Genomic DNA, 26,905 nt, shown 5'->3' on the forward strand with positions numbered 1-26,905 from the left:
TGTGTGTTAAAATGTGAGGTTGCCTACTGGGATCTACACAAAAAAGAGGCCCCAAAGTCTTTATTCCTACTATGTTTTGTGAACTACTATATAACAACAAACAACAACAAACTGCATAGGTTCATAGCTTCTATAGATGTTTGCTTAAACCACACTGATGTAATAATATAGTAAATAATTTGATGTCAGTGAACACAAACTTTAAGTCGGATTAACGTGTGGTTCAACAGTTTCTGACATTTCCATTCACACAGATAGTTCCTCCAGGTAATGTCTAGAAAAGTTCAGGGCTGCGGTGCAAAAGCAGCTTTTTTTTTTTTGTTTGTTTTGTTTTTTACAATTATATTTTCATTGTCATGTGTGGCCATTGTTCATCAATAGTTACACAGACCTGCTTTAAAAAAATGTAGGAAACAGGTCAGTTACAGACAGCTGAGTGACAATTACAGGATAAAAGAGTCATAAAGTCAGAAATCCTGTCAGTTACGAAACAGTGTCGAGCCAAAGTTTGATAACATTAGCTAACATTAGCCATGATACACTACTGGTCACACCAGAAGGCTGTAGAACCCAAACCCCTGTATATCTCTGAGTATCCTGAGCAGAGCATAGGTTGTTACTGCTTATGGATACAACTTACACAAGGAGAAATGTCTTATTTCTTCTTTCAGAAGTTACGGTCTTGCTTTAAGTTACACATCTGACTTATGGGCTCTTTTGTTCTTCTAATTCTGGCTTTGTGAGTCTGACTTTTGAGTTACCATTAACATTTTCAGCTTCATCGTAACTACCATTACTTCTTTTTTTTTGCTTTTCTGATGGGAATTTGGCTTTCATATCTTCCAGACTGTTTTACAGTAAAGGGAAAAAAAGCATCTTTAACACCTTTTAATAATTTGGTTTATAGGATTGCTTCACTGGATCACAACAGAGGTCCCATCTGCTGCTGTTCTTGATTCTCCAAGTGGAGGGGGTGAGTTGGGGGGTGTTAGTGATGAATGAGTCATGTTTATAAGGAACTGTGATTCAGAAAGTAATGTTATTATCAGTCATGATGACAGCAAGGGAAGAAGAAAGATCGGGATGACAGCATGTAACACATCCTGCTGTAGAACTGAACCTGAAGTCAGAAAAAACATTAAATGTACTAATAGGCCTGCTTTCCTTATATGCCTTGAAATAATTAAGCACAAAGTTGCCCCTTTGGGATCCCTTGGGAGAAAATTTGATGTGGGATTGTTTCCCTGATCTTCTAAATTTGTGTATGGCAACTTAATTGCGTCTGAGTGCTAAACTTATGTAGTGTTTTACTACTCTGGTGACTCCATGCTGGCAGAATGCTTGCTTCCCTCCACTGGTGGGGGAAAACCTTTTTATTTGTGGTTTCTGAATCTTTATTCTAAGCTACTCATAAAGCACTGAGATGAGTGATATCATGTGGTCTTCATCAACAAGGGAGCTTTTTGTTATACTTTATAGCCATTTAAATCGAAAGATTAAAGGCCATGACACACAGGGAAGGTTAGAGAGCAATGGGAACTTCAGCTGACAATTTTAACAAACCCTCATTTCTTTACGACACATTCCCTTCTGACAGAGCACAAAAGGGGCTTCACATCGATGGAATACAAACTTTGCAAACCAACCTCCAATACACATCTGATTGTTTTTAAATAAATGCTTGTTCCCTTAAAAAAAAATTTAAAGGACAACTCCATTTGACTTTACACATCAAGATCAGTTTACTTGACATGGTTAATGCAACTCAGCCTTTTAAAACAATTGTATAAAGTCTTTTGTGGCTACTAATGTCAACAGGAGTTATCGATCAGGAAGAGTCTCATTCACTCAAAGATGTTGTTGGATACGCCATGGGAAGAGCAGGAGAGCAGAGTGCCCCCTTTAATTCAAGTCAAACCAGTAGGAAAGTATGTCTTGCTGTTGGTGGAGGTGTTGAAAGATAAATACTCTGAAATAGGAAGTTCTAACTGAAGCATTAAAGCCAAGAGTGAAGTAATGAATTAAATCATGAAGTTAAAACTTAAACACCCTGACGTGAACACACAGAGGAGTTGGTCATGGCCATGGATCTCAGGATAAAACATCAGAGACAACCTAATGGTCTTTCATCATCAATCACGAGTTTTTAAGATACACTTTTTTTGTTGTTGTTGTTTTTAAAGTCTGTTATTACAGCAGTATGGGCTTCATCATCATTCTCATCCTCCTCATCATCATTCTCAGCAAACCCTCAATTCAAACACAAGGGTAATTTTCTCTTTTGCAACAAAGTCCTCCTCCTCATCACCATCCTCATCCTCAGCATCGCTCCTCCAGTGAATATAAATGTTCGCCCTCACAGAGGGCGCAGGCTAAGTGTTTCTGGTTTCCTTATCTAAAAGGATCTCTATCCTGCTTTAACGAGGCACTTGACCTCCCTCGGCGCTCTCTTACTCCCCGAGTGACGCAAAAAGTGGGCAGGCGAAGCGCTAAGTGCAGTAGTTTAGAGGACTATCGGTGCGCACCGAAAAATCACTAGTCAAGCAGACTTCATTTAGAGCGCCTATCTTGGATCAGCCGACCCTCTCGGATGTTATACCAACACAAAGACCTTGTTGACGGAGATACCGGGATGTGTACGGATGTGTGTGAGAAAGAAAGGACTGACTTTTCCTTAAACTTGTAGCAAGCTCCTCCATTCAGTAAGTTGAGCGGTTGATGAAACTTTTCTTGAATGAGTATCCCGCCGCTGGCTGGCACATCTGGACTCAGGGTAGACGGAGCTGTCAAATCTCCAGCGCCAACTTTTAGCCGGACCTGACCTGACCCCCTTTTTTACTTTGTCCTCCCTAAACTTTTAGGCGGAATATTGGACTCTTTTCTTTTCTTTTTTCTTTTTTTAATTCTTTTTTTTTTTCATAATTACAAAACAAAATGGATCACTCAGTGCTCAGAGTAACATGCATCTTGGTGGTTATCTGTATCTTGGATAAAAGGTGAGTTGAAAGAAATTAGGGATATCTGATTTCAAGCTAAAAAAAAAAAACAACTTTATATTTGTGTTGGTTGAATACTTAAGGAATACATCTAGGTTTTCTAATCTAATGATTCTATGTTAAAAAGATGTGTTTTACTTTTCAAAAAATCATAGCACAAATTATTAGTTATCAATAGGATATAGTGAATAAATAAAATATCATTTAACAACATATAAGTCAATTTTCATCCATGCAAGTAAAAGTTAAATAACCCACTCTATTTTGGCTGACACGTGTGTTTCAAGCTATCACATGAAGAGGATAAAGAAAATAAAGCATGCACAATTTGCCTACTTGTTTGCAGTTTTACTATCTGTTGCCAATCATCTGCTGTCTCATTCCTAAAAAATGTTGCCAATCAATAAAAAGTTGCCCTTTGGAAAGATAGTTGTTGAAACAGGTCTACTCTCAAAGCAGGAAACACAACAGGTAGCAACAGAAGCCTAACTGCAATACAGAGACACACAGTTCAAAATGCAATGCCACCAAGAAAGTAGGACACCACCATGCAAATGAACATCTGATGTTACTGCGAACTGTGTTTTGATTCATGTCCAGAGCTGGTTGCTCAGTTCAGAAAGAGCACCAGGTGATTTGTGGATGTTTGTTTGTTCCTCTGATATCAAGGTGTGCGAAACATAAATGTGTAGAAGTTACACGTTCATGAAACTGAAGGAAGTATGCAAATTTGCTGCAGCTGTGTGTGTGTGTGTTACTGTACACGCCTCCCTACACCTGGATATTTGCGTGTGCATTTCAGGGTAAACTTGAGAATGTGTGTACACAGATGTGTGTGTGTGTGTGTGTGTGTGTGTGTGTGTATGACCACAGCCATGTATGCTCCTCACTGCATGTCTCTCAGTCGTATGAACACTGAGACACACAACCTGTGTTTTACTTGTAATCATAATGAAAAGAAAAGCTCTGTGCATTTCAGCTCTCAAGCCATCATCAGTGCAGCCTGTGTTTTCCTTGTTACTGCTGTTACTGTTTCCCTGTGAAGTAGAAAAGAGCTTTGACTGTTGTCAACTGAATTACTGTTGTTCACATGATTGATCTGCAACAGAAGCAGGAGGCAACTGAGTGAAGAGTCACGACTTACAGCTAAAAAAGTCACAGAACTTATATGCTAACGTATTTTCTGTAGTGATTTTATGAGGCAGGTAAGTTGCTATTTTCCCTGCAGGTATGTAAAGTCTGTTACTAGAACTACCAAGTAACAGTAGTTCACACTGGTGCAGTTCCCTCATCGCCCACTTGAACTCACTTGTTCCACTGTATAACCATTATCTTGCACAGTTAAGGAGACAAACAAACCTGAATTAGGCCAAATTAACACTAAATGTAAATGTTCACATTTTAGCGCATACATTTAAATCAGCATTTTATTGTAGCTTTATGACTTCAGAAACCTAGAATGAGACAACATTCCTGTAAAATCACCAACATGATCCAAAACCCATTTCTTTTTATCTGCTGTCAGTAAGCATTGGTTATTTTGTTGCCAAATCATGTCATAGTCAACAGTTGTAGCTCTCTTTTTTATTTTGGCGACAACTTTGCATGATCATAAACTGAATCAGTCTGAGAAACAAAAAAACAAATAGAGTGCATTTCCCCTTCTGTCAGCATCTGGAGATGGTTTTATAAGCGTTAACCCACATTATGTGTATTATTGAGGTTTTACAGCAATCAACTATACTGGGGACCCATCAAGTCGGGGCGCCTGTCTGGTATTGTGGGAACTGACTGTTGGTGCGACACCCAAGGAACATTAACAGAGCTCTTACCAGTCGTAACTAGCAACAGCAGTGTACGGAGACAGAGGGATTTTAAACGTTTTATGTTGTTGTCGTATGTCTTGTCAATAACCTGACCTGTGTGCTCCATGCAGGGTAGACTCCAATGAAATCTTGGGCCTGAAGCTCCCCAACATCGACCCAATCCTGAACGCCAACACGGTGTGTCTGACATTGCCGGGCTTGACACGGCGCCAGCTGGAGGTGTGCATGCGGAACCCGGACGTGACGGCATCAGCAATCCAGGGAATCCAGATTGCCATTCATGAGTGCCAGCACCAGTTCAGAGGCCACCGATGGAACTGCTCCAGCCTGGAGACTAGGAACAAAATACCCTACGACAGCATAGTCTTTAAAAGAGGTCAGCATTTTACACACATACAAGTCACAGTACAAAATATGTTATAGAGATGGTTCTGATATATAACTTCATTTGAATTCACATTTCAGTTTTGTAGACATTTTCCATGTCTTTCATGAAAATGTGGCGGTACAAAACAAGTTTTAAAAGTGACAAAATACCCAATACCCAATCACTTACCAGACTCTTTATCAGCTAAGAAGGACTTTAAAACAGTTTGTACATTAGGCTACAGAGGTGAGATGTTGCCGTAGACTACCTGCTGAAAAAAACAACAGAGTAAATTCAAAAGTTTGGTCTTCAAACACACTTTAATAGAATACCTTGAAAGGATAGGCTTAGAAAGATTAGCTGCCACAAAGATACACGTCCTAAACAAGCGCTGGGATAATATACTGTAATTCTTCAAACAAAGCCATAAAAAGAGATCATTTTCCCCATCGTTACAATTCCTGAATGTTATCTCACGACAGCAAGGTCCTCCAAATGGTTAGGTTATCCTTAGTGACTAGCAGACTGGTATCTTCTTTCTAACCACCTCTCTATGTCTCCTCAATAACCTGTACAAAAGAGCAGGTAACTTCAAAAGCAGTTAGTCACCTCCAGATTACCATGCCTGGTGCAGATCAGTTTTCTCTGTCGCTTTGTAGTGCTTGGAGCTTTGCAAGTCAGCCACAAAGGATGAAAGAGGATCTTTAGAGTTGGGAAGCCGTTAGATGGACTCATCCCAGGTAATTGACTGGAAAAGGCATCAATTTCTTAGTAGCCTGAGCACCTGGATAGATGAACAGCAGACAATGTTGTCCATAGTTTGAGTCTTGTGTTGACATCCCTTTTAATTGCACCAAATGAGGAAGCCGATAGTGCTCAAAATTGAATTATTATGAGACTTCTATGCCAATGTTGTATCCAACCCTTTAGGAATTGCTGAGAAATTAGACTTGAGACTTGAGGCATCATAGTGCACTGGCTGAGATAATCATTAAACTGTGTGTAATTTTGGTTATTTCTTTGGTACTATATGACAGCAAAGTACAGATATGGGTTTTCAAATTTTTAGCATAAAAAAGTGTATAAAAAGTTTTCAAAATGTGTGAAAACCTGGTTTCTGTAAATATCCTGATGGATGGTTGATGGAATCCCCCAAAATAAAAAAAAAAAAAAGATGAATTGATTAAATGCATCAGGTTTTTCCTGGAGGGGTGTTGCCATAAATTTATGTCCTCCTTAATCTGTGTGCCATATAATCATGCAACTTATGTTTTATAACTCTCATTGAGGATTTTATATCCAGTCACCGCCACAGAACTTTTAACAAAATACACTCTTAACTACAGTATATGCTTACACACCTCTGGACATACTTTCACTCCTCACTGACTCATTGAAAGGCTGTTTGTCATTATTAGTCGAGGCAGTTGCTAGTTGTCTGGCATCCCTGGTTTGCCTCGGGTGCAGAAACTCCAAACCACTGACATAAACAACCTCTTTAAATTGGATGATTCATCTGTTACATGTTGATACGTTCCGCTCCACAGAAGCTAAAAAATTGATGCACGTTAACATGCTGCAGCCTTTATTGCGTGCAGCTACTGGCAGGACTTGAGACAGATTTACAGCCATGGATTAGATGGAATTGTGGAGATTAACACAAGTTCTCAGTTTAACTGCCCATAGAAAAATAAACAACATGGTCTCACACAAGGTGTATGTATACCAAACTGGTATTTTTGCTTGACAATTCATATACAATAACAACAAGTTTATCTATTTTTAAAAAAAAGCCTGTGAAGCAGTGTTTACACACTATGACACAATAATTCTAGTGAAACTGATACAATTGAAACGGAGCAGAATATCAGGTGCTTTACATTTCAGTGTTTGTTTGGATCCTCTCTGGCCCTGCCACGGATCTCTCAGCTGATGGTCTGTAATAACTTTTATGGGCCCATGTTCACTCCCGTTTAGCTTGCATTAAAAACTAGGCTAAAAAGGACGTCAGGCGAGACATGGATAGACAGAAATAGGAGAATCTCTCTCTTCGTGTGTCTTTCTTTCCTTCTCCCTCTCTTTCTCTGTCACTGTGTCTGTGTCCTCCCTCGCTGGGCTGCTCCTAATGCTTTTACTTCCCTTGCCAGTGCAAGTGCTTGTGAATTTGCTCTCAGCACTTTCCCAACTCTCAGTGGCAAAAGCATAAACCTGTTTAGTCGGTTTCTGTAACACAAAGTGACAGTTTCCTTTGAATCTTTAATTCATTTTGCCACTTCCTCTACCATCAGTTCAGTCGGGCGTGCCGCAGCCGGTGAATTATTTGTTAGATTGATTTGTTCCCAGCCTTCCGGGGGCTTGAATCGGGGAGCCCGGCTCAGAGCGGGGCTAGAGCTAAAACAGGCTTTCTATGTATGAGGATGTGCCTAAGTGCCGTCCCTCTTGATTCCCCCTCCTCGTGTGAGTCAAGGTGGTAGGGGGGTAGGAGGGGCAGAGTGGGACTCAAATTATATATGTAGTCAGTCCAATTTCAGACAATCCATTTTTTCAGGTCTCAAGCCAAACACGTAATTGCTGTACTTTATCAGACATTGAACATTCAAGCTGCTACAATAACTCATTTTTATTATGACAATGGATCTACTTGTATGTTAAAGTGATGGCTCCTAGATTTATCACCTGACTTTGCAGGTCATCTCAGCTCTGTGGAGAGTTTTGGAGTCTTTAACATAACTGTCTCAACACATTTGTGTTTTCAGATACAGCATGAGGCTGTGTTCAGCAAATAAAGCTCTGATTTAATGACTTGTATTTGTCAGGTGGCCAGAAACAGGACTGTTGCTCCACAGCAACTGTTTGCTTACAGAGTCACTCTGTTGAAAGTTGTCAGTGGAATATCTGATAATGAAGGTTCACGGGCAGATTGTGTGCAGCTAGACAGCTCATGTTGCCGACTTGTTGAAATGTAGCATACTGCTTCAGATTTGTTGCTGAGTGAAAGTCAGTCTCCATCTGGTGTTAACACTCACCACTGAACAGTGTAAAACTACCAGTGAATGCTAATATAACTCTGTGTGACACTGCACAAGTTGCACACCAATAATTCGGCTTGCTTTCATGAACGCTTAAGAAGAGCATGGCAGTGATCCTTCAGAATGTGACAGGATGTTTAGCTAAACATTTGCATTTTAACCATCATATTGGATGATGATGGTCTTATGGAGCGAAACAAGCTTTGTATTCCAAAATATATGTGAGTATAGTTAAGTTTTAGTGTACTATAGAGGAATATGTGTTGTAAAGTTGCATAAGGGAACTACAGTGGGTACATTTCCATTTCACATAGGCCTATAGTGATTCTGTTGCCTCTGACTGTTTGTCCAGTGTCACAAAAGCAAAGAACTCCAACATGATAGTGCCAAACCTTACATTACATCTCACATAACCAAACTAGCATCAAGTTTACTTGAATTTATAAATAAAGAAATAACATCAAAAAGGGGCGGTACCAGTTATTAGCTTTTTATTTGACTCCAGCAAGCAGCCTGAATCATTTCCCCTTCAAGCGGCGTGCTATAAACCCCTAAGTGGTTTCTTTTCATGTTTTTTTTACAAGTTTCCATTATAATCTTCACTGTTTTCTACACCAGTAAGTGACCGCCATTGGGGCTTCTTTTACGGGACCTGAGGGTACCATGCTCACAGGCAGTAAGCTGATATCCAACATAAAAACACTGTAGAGGGTACGAGCTCAACTGCTGCTGTTGCATTACATCCCTCAATATTCACAGATTTCACAACTGGAGTATATCACAGAAATATATCAACGTGGATAGGGTGAATGTGTATGTGTGTTTATGTTGCCAGTGTGTATGTGGGTGTAAGAGAAGAGTACTGTAACATTAGTCTTCTGAATTACAGATCAGTTGCGGTCGAGTTGCTCATTACATGTGCCGTAAGCAAGTTAGACTTTCTAAAGGAGAAAGGGATGTGTTTAGCTGTAAAAGCAATAGCAGTAGCAAATGTCCTATAGAGAGATTACATGCACACAGTCATTTAACCACCTCCTCTACATGCAGTAGTCCGCCGGAGCCAGTTTGAAGTGATTATAAGGCAAAAGCCGCGGTATGGCATAATTGGGCTCCCTAAGCTAAACACATGCACGTAAAGTACAGTGACACATTGTTTGGTCCTAAACTTTCATCGCAAGATGTCAAGAACAGATCATACTCCAGCCATTTGATGCCATTCAGTCCCTAAGTCAGTGACCTCTGCTGCCAATCACCCAGGACCCAATGAGATGGAAATCTGATGAAAGATTGAGAGAGAGATTGATGGACAAAGCCTGAAATACACCCGCTGAGGTTCAAGGCCTGTGATGTTTCATGCAGTGCTGCAGCACAAATTCATGAACCCTTTAGCTACCTTTCTACTCACAGTAGGTTGCACATGTAAGCAGACAACAATGAGTTTCACAGCTGAATATGTATGTATATAATCAGCTGGACAGACAGAAGGAGACACAGCCCTGTTTAGTAACAGTGTGTGAGTCCTCTGTGAGTCCTCTGATGGGAGTGGTGGGGGCCTGTTCGTGTTCAGCTGATCCTCAGAGACGACATACGCAAGTGTTTGGAACACTTAATTGCTATTGTCCCAGATGTTTCCCCTGGTTTTATGAGATTTGGCGTGTGTATATAAACGTGTGAATAAAATCTTATGTGTATCCTTATCAAAACAGAGGAAGCTCTTGTGCTACAGCTTTACTGTGAATGTGTCAAACAAAGCATACAAGGCATCACTGAAGTGCAAACTCACTAAGCATTATGGCACAAGTTTCTAACAGAGAAGTTAAATGACCGTCTCTCTCATTTAGCAGTTGTTAAACTGAGTTTCAGGGCTAGGAAAATCACTTTACATCTTAAAGTTGTATCCAGCAGTTTTACCACCAAACTTTAATGAGGGGAATGAAATAGTTTTGCTTCTATTCTGATGTTGTTTGGGTTAAAAGTAAAAAAAAAATGTGCCACAGCTAAAAAACACTTGTAAGCAGCAGCACAGTCAGAGTCATCTGAATTTGGATTTTTTTATCGAGCAGATGTCATCCTCCATCATCCGTTTACTGTACCTGGTAATCTTCTCATTTCACCTGACAGGTTCATGACACATGCACAGTGGTATGTTCTGACTGCAGGATATTGAAAATGTTCTAACATTTCACATGAACTGCCTTTTATGATACGTGGTATGCCTCTGCAGCGGCTGCTTGAAGAACAAACCAACCAAATACTAACCAAATACTGATGTACAGTATACACATGTCAATCAGTCAATCCTCATGCTTATGTCATTTTGGAAATAGCTGAAAAGTGCTGTCAGTTTAGAGAGTAAATTCCATCTTCCCTGTCTTGGACTAAACTGTATTATCACACTTGTTATATCCCTGTCTTTCCTTGAAAACTTCCTCTACATTTTGTTGTATATTAACACCACTATCATCTCCCTTTGCCCATAGGTTTTAGAGAGAGTGCCTTTGCGTATGCCATTGCAGCAGCAGGCGTGGTGCACGCAGTGGCCAACGCCTGCTCCATGGGCAAACTGAAGGCATGCGGCTGTGATGAGAAGCGACGTGGGGACGAGGAGGCCTTTCGCATCAAACTGCACCGCCTGCAGCTGGAGGCCATCCACCGGGGGAAGGGTATGGTACATGGCGTCATGGAACACTTCCCCGCCGACCTGCCGGGACCCCAGGACTCATGGGAGTGGGGCGGCTGCAGCCCTGATGTGGAATTCGGAGAGAAGTTCTCGCGGGACTTCCTGGATGCCCGCGAGACCTACAAAGACATCCATGCTCGTATGAGGCTGCACAACAATAGAGTTGGGAGACAGGTGAGTGTGAAGTGAGAAGATGTGAGTGTGTGTGTTTTTGTTTCCCAAATTTGTATGCCTGCTTCTATAATATTTGTCGTACTGCCCTGCACGATTTTGATTAGAGTAAGCCCTGTCAGACACCCACAGCTTACCCATATCACATGCCCAAATCTAATTTTTTTTTTGTTTTCTCTGTGGTGTTTTTAGTCAGGCACCTAAGAGCACCAGCACCTAACAGCTTCAGCAATACAGTACTTATCAATACATACTTAGCAATTTGTGGATTTCCGTCTAATTAAAGAGGCAGTCCACTGATCACTGAGACACTGATACACATCCAGAGCAGTTTACTCATCAGATGAAATGCTACTTCCTGTAAAAAAAAAAAAAAAAAAAAAAGTCTTTTTGTGGCTGTCAAGGGAGCTCTACTAAACTGGGATGGTCTAATGAAAGATGGCTTCTAGTGCCATTATGGGATCAAGTGTTTTTGGAGCTTGGTCTGAGGCCAATGGTCAGGACTGTGTTGCACCAGCTATTCATATGTCTATTAATATGTTAACACTTAAGGGCCTCACAAGTTCTTAGTGACTAGCAGCTAGTTTGAAACTAGCGTTTCCCTTTCAAGAGCAATCAACATAGTGCATCTGGATTCAAGTTTCTGCTGCTTCAGTTTTGAACTGAAAATAAATGTTGTTTATGCAAATAGAAAACTCTGCTTACATTTGAAATTGGCCAAGTTAAATTTGAGTTGACTCTATCTCTTATATCTACAAGTTACATTATATTATTATAGATGATTACACAGTATAACAGGTGGATTGTGGATAGTGGGTGGATTGTGTGCTGCTGGACAAGTGGTAATGTCCCAATGCACAACACAGTCTGATTTAATTGCTTGGGTCAACAGTGACCTGTCATTGTTACAATGCTGTTTATTTCCGCCGGTGGAGACTGTTTATAGGGGTTTTACGGTTACTCTACAGTTCAAGTACTGAAAAAAGTTTTAAGTAATTTGAACTAGAATGTGACGTTAATCAAAACACAGTATGTTTATTTTAACAGCTCTGATAAATTACGTTTCAAAGAGGAATTAGATGTCTTATCACAGATACAGTTGTATTCTGTACAAACGTGTCACTATTGTAGAAAGTCCAACTCAAACACTTTTTGCTGAAGAGAGGTTACATTGTTGTTTTCCTGGAGAAGAAGTATATGGAAAACAACAACACTAATCAAGGAGCAACAGGCTGTGAACCTGTTTGCTAGTGCATTTTCATTATGCATAAGAAGAAGACAGATACAGGTGCAGTAGATTATAACTGATTTTTTTATTGTTAGGTTTTGGTAAATGTTTGGTAAAGTTCATCTACTTACTGTAACAGCTTTGACCTTTTCCCCTCTCCTAGTCCAGAGCGGAAAGAGGTACTGGTTAAGGTGGCCACTGCGGGAATTTCCAGTCTGATTCATCTTTTATGTATTAGTATTGCCTTAACATGTAGCCTCTGGGATTACATTAATACATACAGTATGTCTGTAGTAATTTTCCATTTTATTCAAATTCTATTTCACATGATGGATGATGATGTTAAGTTAAAAGAAGCATTGTCTTAAATGATTTGGTGGCTTTAATGTTATTTTTGAATTGTTATCAGATTAACAGAATAATGAGGCCATTAGATAAGCATAATATCCAAATCTGCACGTTCAGTAGATTGCATTTATATTTTGTGTCAGCCTGTTAGTGCTATTGTTCCCTTGATTAACACAGAAGCACATAATTGTTGTTTCTTATATTCACATTATGAGCATTTATGGTTCTTATGCTAGGGTAAAATATTTAAAGGCTCCCATATTTTAGAAGCTCTCCTGATCTAAACTTCTTTCAGCCAATGAGGTACAAAAGTGTTTTGCCTTGGGCAACGCAAGAGAAAGATGTAAATGACGGTGATAAGCCTTGATGATGTCCAGCTCTGTGCTGGAACAGAGACAAGAAGCGGCCGTAAATTACTCATTGTTCCCTGTTTCCTCTTGAGTAATTTGGGACTGTATCTTTCAATCAGTTTACTTCTGGTTTCCTTGATTATGCAGACAAAACACAAATGTGGAGCGCGTCAGCCGTACTCAACAACAGATGGCCTCCATGCTGTGGCCATAACGGTAGCACTACTCATAGATGTAGAACATAAGTCCCAATGAGTGGTGTGGACATAGGAGTAAACTTTGGGTGGCGGCTGATATGACATGAGTAGCAGGCCTCATGTATGTTGTCTTTTCTTTGTCTACCGCTTGAGGTCAAATTCAACCCAGTATTTAGACTTTTGGAGGGTGGCAGAGACTTATACACACATCCAAACCATCCCAGGTTTGATGCTGTTTTGGTTTTCTCTGTCAGTGTGTCTTTTCTTTTTCTTTTTCTTCTTCTTCTTTTCTTTTTGCAGCCATGTATCCTGTTGAAATGCCTTTGAAAAATATGCTGAAATCTGTCTTCTTGTGATGAGGAACTTCTTGTGATTTGAACTTGTAATAATGGAAAAAAAGGTTTACAAAAAGCAGTTATCGGAAGAGAAAAGCAAACACATAAGTGTAAATTAGTATAAATAGCTGTTAAAATAATCACACAGCTTCACTTTGCTGCTAATTCTGCTTTTCTGCTAATAATTGGTGATGCTCATATGTCATTGTCACTGATTTCAAATAATAACTTTTTACCAAGACACAATGACACAGATACCAATTTGCCTATTAGCCCGATATTTAAGTGCTGCTTTTACTGAGGCATAACCTCAATTACACGATGTGATACAGGACATCTTATTAAATAATTACAGATACAGAAGCCAGTTAGTAAAAGGCTGGCGAAGAACAACATCACTGCTCATGTTTTGACAAACTGACAAAATCACTTTTAGGAGCTGGAGAGAGTCAGAACCAAGTTACTGTTTCTTTTATACTTTGTCCATGAATTTGTTCGGCACTGTAGTAGCTTAATATGACTATATATGAAAACTGCTTTTACCTGTAGAAGTGACACCACTGTGTTAGAGGAGGTTCACTTTTAGAGGCACAAACAAATGAATGGTAAAATTAAACGATGTTAATGCTTTTATAAAAGCTTATACATTGAAAACAAGTTTATCAAACCAAGCCACTTCCACCATTTAGAGGGTGAAGTGCCCCAGAGAAAACCTTTCAAAATCAGAATATGTAATCACACCCTTTAAACTTTAAGAAGTACAACAGTAGCTCAAAGAAAACAAACTATAAATGGCAGTACTTAGCTTCGTTTTAATTTACAGTTTGATCTTTCAAGAATGATGTTTAGAAAGGCTGAATATTGGCTCTCAGATTACTCACAATAAATTTTGCTTTCAGTGTGCCAGGCTGCAAATTTCCAGCCAAGCGAGCTGAGGCACCCATCAAACAAGAAAAACGTTGACTCAAAGTCACCAACATCAAAGAGCTTATATGTTGTTTTTGGCAAAGACTCTGGTTACAACCAGCAGGGACTAAATGACACCCGGTGATCCTGACCCTTACCTGTTTCATTCCGACACAAGCCTGATGACCCCTGATGACCTTGGTAGGGTTCAAAGCTGAAGTATTTTGCCTGCTAACTTATCTGACAGATCTCAATATACGTCACTGTTACACAGGAGAAAAAAACATCTTCAAATACTCAGTTATGATCGGGAAAGAGGTGAATCCAAACTGTTACTATTTTGTTCAAATTACAAAAATTAGCTTAATGGACATTCATAAATCTGTTTTTACATAGAGTGGTTCACAGGGGTCTAAGTGACTTGTTAGATCTCACCACAAGTTAGAGATTACAACTTGAAGAGAGAGAGAGAGACAAATAGAGGAAACAGAGAGAGAGAAGGCACTGAAGGACTGAGAAAAAGAGGAAGACACCAAAAGCAAACTTACTATGAGTCATTGTAAAGCTGTTATACTGTAAAATACCACGTGCCTTGATGATTTCAAATGCTATAGAAAGCCACAACAAAACCCTGCTAAGACCTTGCGACACGCACACACGTGCGCACACTCACACAAGCACACAGCCCCTAGAATCAAACAGAAAACACTGACAGGTGGGGCCTCAAAATAATGCCTAGCCTTCCCGTGTCTTTTTCCTCCCACCGACCCACCACCTCACCTCTCTCCACCCCGCTCCTCCCCTCCACCCCCTGCCCCACTCCCCCCTCTCAGAGAAGTAGTCTTTAGGCAGAGGAATGCGGTGGTTTTTTAGCGGGGCAAGCATGTCGCCTCATGCCCACCCCAGGGTTCTCACGACGTCCCGTCTTGTTTTTAGCCCTAATTAGTGGCTGCTGGCAGTTTGGAAACAGATGTTTAAAACCCTGCAAAAGATTTTAGACTTCAAACACCGGGGCGGAAAGTAGAAAGAGATTCGCCCTTCCTTCCCTCCCCTCTTCCCCCTCTCCTGCTCTGCCTCCACCAACTTCTCTCCAGCAGGGCTGATTACAGAAATAATACTGTACACTAAGGAGGCGCAAGAAATTTGTGTCGAGGGGAGGGTTATTTACATGTGATGTCAGCATATAACTAACACCATACATATGTAAAGTTCAGGCTTTACAATCTTATTGTTTATACTTACACTTGCATAAAAAAAATATTTAAAAAAATGAATTTGAATGAGTAGCAGAATTTGTTGTTAAAATAATAAATAATACAGCATCGACGCTGTGAGATAGATCCCTTCTGAACAAATTTCAAAATGTGAAAACACAAGTAAATCAAAGTATTTACTGACTTAATATTCTATTTAATATGAAAGTTGCTTTACAGGAGGGATGAAAGTTCTTTAATGCAAGTAATGTATATTTTGTTTTTCTTCAGACTAATGTGAATTGTTCATTTTATATGCCAAGTAATTCGAATTCTGCACTAATTTTCCTGTGTAGATGCACAACTCAGCTTTCAGTTGTGTTGCCGCAGTGAACCATAACACACTGCTGTACAGTTGTTAATAAGAGCACTTTTAAAGGCTCAATAACAAGTTTAAAGTGTCTGTTTATGATATGGAAATACTACAATGGGGCAGTAAATTTCTTGGCCAAGTCTTTTTTTTTTTTCAGAGCATTTTTCTCAATCGTTTAGAGAGCACACCTCAAAACAAATGCTTGGCACGCTTTCTTGTGTTCATGTTGCAGAGCTTAGAGCCACGCAGAGGTTCTGTTGAGTCCTGTCTGTTCATTAGGCAGGTGGTGACAGTGCTGGCTATGCAACAGTCTGTAGTTGTAGTGTTACTGGCAAGCGTCTTTTGCTAATTACAATTTACCATCAAGGCCTGACTTCAGGGGAGTAAGGGGAGATAGTGTGGCCCCTTTGCAGGAAGGAAACTATACATTTCAACTCATTTTCAACCCTTTTTTTAAACGTGCACATTTGGCAACCCACAGTTCAATACTGGTAATCGTTTGAACATTTGAGACATTTGCCCTGACTCAAATTATTTTATTCATGATGGCACATGTGTCTTTGGTGATTTGTTGACTCTTGCTTATCGTCACATTACATTCCCAAAATGTAATATATTTCAGAGTGAAACTGAATATGTTTGAACGGTGTAGCTAAGAAAGCAACTCAGATGAAACCCTTCGGATCTGACTGGATTGTGTTAGGGGTGGGCGTGGCTTAGAGAAGACGCCACAGTGTAGAGAGCTGCAAACACATTATGGAGCTATAAAGGACTGTTGACCTCCAGCCCACGTCCCTAACCTGCATTATTAGATCAGGAGGAGGAGGACAGAGAGAACTGGAAATTACAGCACAGTCACACGCTTTAGAAAAACATCCACACACACATACCGCCTAATATATATATATATATATACTGCTCTGTTAGCCACTACGACCAATGACCTAACCGTCGAGTGCCATTCTAAATGATGGTAGCTAGTTGTTCCAAATCAAATTTCTGTAAGTGGCCAAATCCTCAACGGCCAGTCACTCTATCATGTGATGGACTGGCTTATGAATGCCTCATTGCCATAACCAAACATCTGTGGAAAGTGTGGCTCTTCACCTAATTACTGGCAGCCTGCATACATTTGGTAATGGTTCCCCTGGTACCAAGGAAACACAGCAACTGAATGACTTAACCCAACTGAGGTTAATTTAATTTAAGATGCCAGATATTCTCTTGTGATTCACCTACTGTACAAGAACATCACCTTTCTCTCAAAAAGGTGGATTCACTTGTGTCTGACGTCACATCTGATGGACATCTGCCACTCACACCTGATGTTTTCAGGCCATCAAAGACCTACTTTGTGTGTGCTAAGGCACAACATTGCTTCACCAGAGCACTGAGCATGTTGTAAAAGTTATTTAAACCATAATGGATTTGCGCAGCACCCCCTCTAGCTTGATCCAAACCAGCAATAGTGGAAGTTCTAAATCCTTTTCTGCCTAATTTAACCCTTGAGCGATGATAAACTGCTCTGGAGAGCCCATTCACATTAATTCATTGACTCAGAACCCACACAAAAGGAAAAGTGTGTTTGATCAAAAATAGCAACATTAGCGCGGGGCTGGTCCTGTGCTCCTCAGAGGCCAGTTCATATCATCAGCGGTGTGCAGAGCATTCCTGAGTCCTGACAGTACAGGAGCAGAGCATTTGATCTGACCCACCACATACTGTACACACAGCAACACACATACACTACCGTTACAACTCTCTTTCTCTTTTACTCACATACACACTCACACAAATATACACAGAGGCACATGTTTCACAGTAAAAGCTCAGCAGGTGGAAGTGCTTATGCTGGTAATAACATTTTATTAGAGTCTCTAAATGAGAGCTGTGGACATTGTGTGCAGTTAACAGTGAGTAAATACTACACACATGCACACACGTGTTCAAATGTGGTATAGTTCTTACTGTATGCTGTAGATATGCATTTTGCTCAGTAATTGCATGTCATTGTGTTTGCATATGTGCGTGTGTATTTGTCTGTGTATGCGTAATTGTTCTTTTGAAGCAAGGCGTTTGATTTGTTTAAAGTGATGTCTGGGCTTAATGTGCTGCTGTGGGATTTGTTTGTGTGCTTTGATATCGCCTTGGCTTTCTGCTTGGCTTTAAAGGTCCTTTAGTAGATTGTCTTTGAACTGACAAACACAAGGCAGCATGCAGACTAGTCTGCTGTTTATCAGAGAGAAGGGTCGACTGTGGGACACATAGTCATTAGATTAGGATTTTCCCAAAAGTGGTTAGTGGTGATGACACAGGGATTGGCCAACAATTAAATTCAATGAACCAAACAAAACAGAGAATAAGGAACAAATTATACTGGTGCAATGTAGCTGGTTATGACTGGCAGTGAAATTGCTCAGCTAAAGTGACTCTGCATGGTGAACATGTACCGCATTTACCTAAGTACTTCACACTAACTAACAAACCATTACAGATGTCCCATCTTGCTTGTGATTAGCCAGGGACTGTGATCACACATTTCACAGCAAGGAGCTCAGTGTAATACATTTTTTATGGTGAGGGACTCCTTATAAAAGGTGTTACAAGCACAGGCATGCAGATTTCTCAATTCCTCATTTACTGTCGCTTCTCTCCACTTGTGTTGTTGTTTATGTCATGCAACAGGACTTTCCCTTTTCAAAACAAGTCATGCTCTAAGCCATCACCAACGGCTTCATTACCAATCTGGATATTTGGTCAGAATGACAAAATCAAGTGTAACATCAGGCTAAAATGAATGTGGCAACACTTCACCTTTGGCATACTGTAGTTCTGGATTGCAGTTTTCATTATGACAGGGCTGTAAGAGCCAGTTGCAGGCAGCAAATGAAAAACCGCCTCATTAAGTTTGTATGTTCTAGAAATAAATCACTGTAATAACTATTACTAAAGGGAATGTGTTAAACGTGCAAAAAATTAGACACATGCTATTTATTCTAACACAAAACAAAAAAATAGTTGTTTTAAATTACTAAAATAACAACATCAGGTAACAAACAAAAACAGGTGAGAACGCAGTTGTCCTAGTCATCAAAGACACATTCCTGCAACTTTTCTGGTTCAGATCTGATTGATGAACCTGGTCACAAGTTATCACTCTGCTCTACACTAAAAAGTACTCTTGCATTCAGACCCATTTTCAACATCAGATAGTGCTAACAAGGCTCAGATCTGTAGTTTACTTTATCATTGCACGGTAGTCTGCTCTGCTCTACTCCAAGATGTTGTACTTCTCCCTGTCTACTGTATTATGTAGCCTGAAGTCCTAATCTGCCACCAACATGTCGTATTTGATCTCTGTCTGGGGCTGTTTTATAGACGCCTCTGTCTCACTCTCTAAGCCAATTAAAAGTTGCCAGATGTTTGCCTCCAACTGTGGTCCACAATTGACTTTGAAGCATTTACATGTCAGTAGTGTATGTGCAGCTTGAGCTAAAGTGTAAGTCATGGAATAGAAAATATTAACAGGTTTCCATCTTTATATTCAGTAACCCATGTTTTTAAAAGATAACCATCAATTATTTCATCTAAAACCCATCAGCTCTTTTCCCTGTTTAACACATTGACCTATTTTACTCTTCACGAACCAAAACCCAAGTCTCTGCACATTAACATGCAACACCATAGCTCAAAGCAAGTGTGTCATACAAAGTGTTATTTTCAATCAAGCTTTTTATAGCCTGTGAGTCATGTGTAAAACCTACAATATTTGTATATTTCCCTCCTCTCATTGCCACAACGACAGCTGTTGGCAGGTTAGATAGCATTGGTGATGACAATCTAATCTGGATGGCTAACAGCAGCAGGACATGATGACTGAACCTAGATAGAGTACTAGCTAGATACACAAGTGATTTGTAATAACACCCACACACATCCTCACACAGACACAAATAGCCTTTGTGTATCAATCGGTGGAGGGACAGCAAAGAGATAATCTGAAGATCATCTCCTCCTCCTGTCATTCTCTCTTCCTCTCTCCTTTCCTCTCCCCTCCCCTCCGCATTTACTGCTCCCTCCCATTCCACTCCACCACCCAGCCCCTACCATCCACAAACCCTCCATATCCTTAGGGCAACTTCTCAAGGCAACAATAAATCACGTGCATCAGTGTTCTTCCTTTTTTTTTCCACAGTAGTCAAGTCAGATGTTGTAAACAAAGACAAAGAGACAGACACACAACATTTTTCTGTGATTTCTCTCTCCCTTTTTTGTCTTTATTACCCACACCACAGCACCAGGTACCGATGAGAAAGAACAGGAAGAAACCAGAAAACCACAACCTTTCATCTGATCATTTATCCAGTCTGATAAACAGTGGTCTACATGATTTGGAAGTTCACAATGTTAGTCCAGTAAAGACTAAACACCCTCTAAAAACAAAATAAATCTACAAGTAATCAATCTCAGGGTTTGATTCTGTTTCTTTCCTTCCTCCAATTCATTATAAAAAGCAATGCAATGCATTTGAATGTTTGTCATAAATTTCAGCGTTTGTCAATCAAAATTAAATTCAGGATGCAGTATTGCTTTTAATTACGTCAAGCTAAATCAGGGAGTCTTTTGCTCTCTGTCTTTATTTGTTCTTGTACAAAATGTTCTTGTTACCCCTGGCTCTTTTGTCAGATGGATCAGCACTTCACATGTCATAATGACGGACCGCTTCTAATATAGCAAGAGCAGACAGCTTCCCTATTTCCTATTACCTATTACCTTTTAAGGGTCTGGATTGTACCCGTTCGCCTTTCAACTGCACGTCAAAGGAATATTTGACATTTCCCCCCTGATACACACAAAGTACTTTTCACCTGGAGTTATGTTCTTTTGTTGAGGTTTTGGGAGCTTGCAAACTTTTTTATGCTCTGCTCAGTCAGAGTGCAGGGTGTGCAGCGTGCCTCGTGTGTTTAATGGATAATTCCACCATAAAACAGAATTCACTGATGCTATTCCTTTGATGCTGAACTGGCAAATGTTTCAAATTTTAAATCAAGTGCTACTTCCCTGTAAATCTAAACAGCTGTTACAGACCTTTAGCTGAGTAGCAACAAGTTGCAAACCTGATTGGCTGCGTCAATGACAAAATGAATCAAACTTCCAGGATGCAGTGTTATCCTTTTATAGTGATACATAATGAATAACCTTAGAAACCAGGGGCAAAAATAATCTTTGGCTAAGCCCCACAACCAAGTTGTTGCAATGCCTATCAAACTCACACAGTTTTTAATGTTTCCAGGTGACTCGTTTTAAAATGAGAATCTTACAGGTTTTTTTTTAAATATGCACTTGATGGCTACATACTGTACATGAGTCTTATTTTATAAGTGTAATAAGGAAAAATGTAAAATTAGACTGGAATAAAATTGGGTTGTCTAGCTTACATAGTTGTTTGTATGGATGGTATATTTCTCTTTTAACGCTACAAGAGAAAAGTCTTTTGGCGTGATGATGACGTGGCACACCAAACACCATGTCGGATAAAAGTTGGCCTGGGTTGCTAGAATGAAAACTTTCATAAAACCAACGAAGAACGAAGAATAGACATATTAATGTTAGCCTATACTCCGATAGCCAGACAGGCTAACAATAACAGCTGACATTAAAGCAGCTAAAATCTCTGGGCCATGTAAAAAAATTCCTTTTGCTTTTATACTTTCAGAAATGCTAAAATGAACACACCATCCTCCAAACTCTTTAAATGCACAGTTTTGCTCACACTCCAGCTCTGTACACATTGCTGTGGCATATGGAAAAATCCAACTCTTAAGAGCCCTGCTATGCCCCACTATGCTTGCTAAACTAAGATTGAACAATTGCTGTTCAGAGGAGGGATTTCGCAAAAGGTTGAATTTTAGTGCATTCTGAACATTGGGCATGGAAGCCAGATGTGCTGCACCACTGGAAAGCAATGGTTTTGTGGGGATCACAGTTGTTTTTTTTAACATGTCATACACTGATTCATATAAAAAAGGATTGATACTGCTGTTGTGGTTCATAATCTCCCAGAACAATTTGGCTTTTTAATTTTTGCCCTTCAGCAATATAACTGTCATTAGAACTAACACTTTTTAGCTGTTTTTGTTGTTTTACTGTCCTTTTAAACCCTTATCCTGTTGTGAAAGTACCATCAAACAGTAGCAATGTGGATGCAATTATGACTCCTAGGTCAGTTTGTCTCCTTAAGGTTTAAGTGGGTTAGAACGTTTTATGATTACAGACTTCGCTGTGTGTTTAAGGCCAGTACGTTTGTGATTCTGGGGTTGCCTCTGCCTTTATGTAAAAACTGAAACGAACGCTGCAATCTGAACTTGAGAGCAAGTGCTGTTTGAGCTATTATAGTGTTGTTTACTATAAAGTCTTACTGCCTCTAGTATCTCCTCACCACTGATCTCAGATTCTTTAAACTTTCTTTTCAACACTCTCAATTACAGAAGGACCATGTTTATCTAAACTGCATACTTTTTAGTCACTTTCTGTTATCTTAACACACATTATGAACATGCAGTAATGCACAGACTGGAATTATTTTGCATAATGCTGGTAAGTTGTTGAGTGATAATAACATGAACATATATTCAGATATAAATAAATGTATACTTGTATACATTTGTCTAAATAAGTAAATAACCAGTATTTACATGAGCACATTTTCGTAGCCTTTAAGCCTGCGCAAAGCAGTGTTTCTTGCAGCTTTACATGGATGCATCATAAGTTTACAGCTCCACAGGTTTTGCAACAGTAGATTGATTTATATGTTTTATTTTATTCCCTTTGACAAACAGGAGTGTGTTCTTTTGCTGTACTTTCGCTTGTTCATCCAATACAACCTGTTCTTGCCCCCCCTCAGAAACGTAAACAAGGAAACAGAAAGTGAAGTAAGGCATCAGTCCAGACTGACCTTGACTTTGTAGAAGTTTTACTATTAATAGTTATACCTCCGATTTCTTCTCTATTTGTTCTCTGCCTTTACGCACCTAAACAGCCATATACCATGTTGTACAAAACTCCACAAATTGGTCATACATGTATGTCTGCCATCTCTGTCTCATTCTATGTGGATGAGCACGTGGGTGACAGTCATATTTTTAGTGTCTATGGATATTAGCATTATTGTTAGCACATGCGTGGAATGTGTTTAACTGTGTGCTGCATGTGCGTGTGTGTGTCTGTGTGCGTGTGTGTTGATAGGGGCGGCAGCAGCATCTGTCAGTATTCTGGGTGGCCTTGTGTTCCTGTTGGTAATTGGATCTTAAAGTTTAGAATGGGTGATGACTGACAAACACACTCACACACACATACATATGCACACACATGCATTGCCATAGCCCTGAGGAACATTACGGGGATGGACAGGGTTTATGCCATGCGGGATGTACCTGTGTGTGTGTGTGTGTGTGCCACTGACAAAGGGTGGGTACATCCTGTCGTGTTCGTCATGCTCTAACAAGACATTTTGTGTTTGTGCTTGTTTATGAATGCAGATGTACTGTAGACATCACTCACCCTATATAAGAATTAAATTGTGCGTAGTGTAGTATTTGCATATGTCAGGACCTACAGTGAGCCTTCAGATGAACAGGCCCAACTTGTGTGTGAACATGGCTCTCATTTGTTCATTCATGCTGTTTCCTGAATTCTAATAAAACCAAACCTTTTAACATCCATGGGGCTCCATTGGCTAGCATTAAACCATTAAAGTGAAAATATGTAAATACTGAAATGCTCCGATGCCTAATGTGCTGCTACATGTGGGTCATGCTTGGAATCGTTCCCTGCTGCCAAAAGATGAATAATGACAATACTATCTGTTTGGGTAATACCTGCATCCATCTGTGTTATTCGATATCAGCATGTTTGACAACCGGCTCGGAGTTGGACCACCTGGCTTTTTAAATGTGGGACCAATTTCTTCAGGGCGATAATGCGCCTTTCAGTTTGCGCTGGAACAGTCACTTGCTTAGAACAACAAACAAATGAAAGACAGTGAAGTAAAGCCAGCACAGTCTGAAAAATGGCATGCCCCGTGTAATATGCTATACCTGTATATTATTAAACTTCAAATGCAACTGGTGATCAAGAAAGTTATTAATCTATCTAATTTTCTTCCTTCCCTCCCTCCTCTGACTCCCTCGCCTCTGCTCATTTCCTCCACTCCATCCCACTCTCTCTTTTTGTTTGTCTCCGTCTCTGTTTTTTGCAGGTGGTGCTTGACCACATGAGAAGGAAATGCAAGTGCCACGGGACGTCGGGGAGCTGCCAGCTGAAGACCTGCTGGCAAGTCACCCCAGAGTTCCGGGTGGTGGGTTCAATCCTCAAAGAGCGCTTCCACATCGCCACGCTTATCAAGGCTCACAACCGGAACACCGGACAGCTCGACCACTCCCACCACAACAACCACCATAACCATCACAGCCACCACAACCACCACCATCACCATCATCAGAACAACCACCATCATCACCACCACACACATCGACGACGGCCAAGCATCAACGAACTGGTCTACTTTGAAAAGTCGCCAGATTTCTGTGAACGGGACCTGGGGTCAGACTCAGCCGGAACACAGGGCCGGATCTGCAACAAGACCAGCCATGGCATGGACAACTGTGAGAGTCTGTGCTGCGGTAGAGGCCACAACATCCTACAGCAGACGCGGAGTGAACGCTGCAACTGCAAGTTTCACTGGTGCTGCTATGTGGTCTGCGAAGAGTGCAGGATAACAGAGTGGGTCAGTGTCTGTAAATGAAGAAACACGCACCAAAAGACTAAATAAAGAAAACAAAGAAAAAGAGACATTTTTAAATCAAGCCTATTAATTTGAAAGGGGAATATGACTGTAATATATGTGCCCCGTACCTTTTTGCGGTGGACTGCTGTTTTCCAGAAGAGCAAGGACAGAGTGTGAAGCAGTTGAGCCAGCAGAAAGATAGATGTACATGTTGGTAAAGAGTGTGCACATGCAGCATATGTCTAAAGCTGCCACAACTCAGAGACCTTGGATGTTTACTGCTTTCCTCTTGAGACAACAGATAATATAGTTAGATATGAAAAATATCTGAAAACTCCAAATATGAAATCTGAGCTCCGAAAACGACAAATTATTGTTGTTTCATCAGTAAATGTTGACTAACGTACAGCTGCATGAGATTCAGGTGAGCAAAAAGGAAGGTCAGCAGTAGGTTGCATGCAGAAAGAAAAATAACGTTGCTTCATAGCACTAGCGACATATAAAGTGGAAAAGCTGATGTCTGCATAATATGAGACTTTAAAAATGGGGACAGACATTAATTTTTTTCTTTCAAACAGATCACACTCTATACAGTAATCCCTCCATTATCTATATGATAACTTACAGCATAAACACAGCCATGTTACACAGAATTTGCTATGTCTCCATCAGCTACATACAGAGACAAATATAGATCTTTTCACACATCAGGATTTACAGGATTTGACATAGCACAACACTTCTGGAGTGCTCAAGGATTTAGTGTGTTGTTCAAGGGTAGTTTTGGTTTTACTGTTTTTAGCAGATGTTATGTTTACCTAGAACTCATCAGGGATTTGTCTGGCTCAACTGACGCTCTGGAGACGAATCAGTCAATATCACTATGTTGTATACAAAATTCACACCTTGCTAAAAGTAATGACATCACTCACACAATTTAGGGAAGACTATTTAAATTAGAAGTTTGCATTAAAGCAGCAGGCTTAACATGAATGATGGCCACTGTGTGAAGGAGAATATTACATGATGATCAGAGTGGCTGAAGCTAGAGCCAATCAAAAAAACAGATCTGATAGCCTGATTGTTGGTGCCACATCCTGGGATTCCTCATATCATGCCCTCACAACTGTAATGGAGGATGGTGAAATAAAAATCACACAAATCAGCTTTCAATAGAGTAAGAACAAGCACCACTCCTACACACTATTCACTATTCAAGATTCATTTTGTGAATCCATTTGAAAATGACTGTTTGCAAACCATTTGTGACACAAACTTGTACATCTGTATTCAGACCTCCCTAAAACACAGCACAGATACGTTGTCCTGCATTAACATTACCCAAAATGTACCATGTGTGGTCTGTGCCTGTGTGTGGTGTGTAATGTCAGAGTGCAGAGTAGACCCTAATTTAACAAATGCAGTTTTCATCTTCAGCACGACCTGAACAGCAATGTAAATAAAACAGTAAGTAATGCTGCACAAATATCATCAATACATTTAAAGTGCCTCAGGAAACTGAGTGCACATGAACAGGCTTCAGTTCCTCACACAATAAACATCCTAGGTTGTCATCAGTCAAAGTGTTTCCTGTTTTGTGATGCAAAGTACTGTGTGCGACACTGTAAGCTTCTTGTAATATATCTACACTCACCTTCTTCACACTTCTTTGATGTGTACAACAGAGATATTTTGATGTCAACTTTAAAGTATATAAATAACAAAGTTGATATGGATTTCTGCCTATGCACATTTTGAAGATCATATTTGGTCTCAAGTAACTATTATGAGTGAGGCTCCTTATCAGACAGTGTAATTTATTTCAAGCAGATATGTTTGTGTGTTAAAAACAGAGGAAAAAATAATAATAATCTGGGATTATGTTTCCAGTGTAACAGGTTATTTTGATTCTGATAAGTAGTTTGCACATACAGAACTGTGTCCAGGAAAACTCTGGGAAAATATCAGCAATATGCATTTTTTTTAATGTCATAAATGTAATGTATGTCTGTATTTTTATGTTTTAATATGATTATTATCTAAGTTATTTTATTTTTGTGGATAACTTAATATTTGTAAGACAATAAAGAAAGACCATAATATTGAAAGGGGCTTTAATGT

General features: G+C 39.9%; 1 protein-coding gene across 1 annotated transcript; it reads left to right on the forward strand.

Moving 5' to 3' along the window:
* The first annotated feature begins 2,549 nt into the window (after window positions 1-2,549).
* Window positions 2,550-26,905, forward strand: wnt10a (wingless-type MMTV integration site family, member 10a). Its single transcript, XM_041057713.1, has 4 exons — window positions 2,550-2,996; window positions 4,933-5,198; window positions 10,699-11,072; window positions 24,257-26,905. Exons 1-4 carry the CDS (start codon window positions 2,935-2,937, stop codon window positions 24,800-24,802), a joined length of 1,248 nt encoding a protein of 415 aa, XP_040913647.1. The 5' UTR covers window positions 2,550-2,934; the 3' UTR covers window positions 24,803-26,905.

Source organism: Toxotes jaculatrix, chromosome 15 (assembly GCF_017976425.1).
Source record: "Toxotes jaculatrix isolate fToxJac2 chromosome 15, fToxJac2.pri, whole genome shotgun sequence".
Classification (NCBI taxonomy): domain Eukaryota; kingdom Metazoa; phylum Chordata; class Actinopteri; family Toxotidae; genus Toxotes; species Toxotes jaculatrix.

Coding starts and splice junctions, on each gene's coding strand:
- wnt10a (XM_041057713.1), top strand. CDS start 2,935: ATGGATCACTCAGTGCTCAGAGTAACATGCATCTTGGTGGTTATCTGT. Junction 2,997..4,932: donor ATCTGTATCTTGGATAAAAG/GTGAGTTGAAAG, acceptor TGCTCCATGCAG/GGTAGACTCCAATGAAATCT. Junction 11,073..24,256: donor ACAATAGAGTTGGGAGACAG/GTGAGTGTGAAG, acceptor TGTTTTTTGCAG/GTGGTGCTTGACCACATGAG.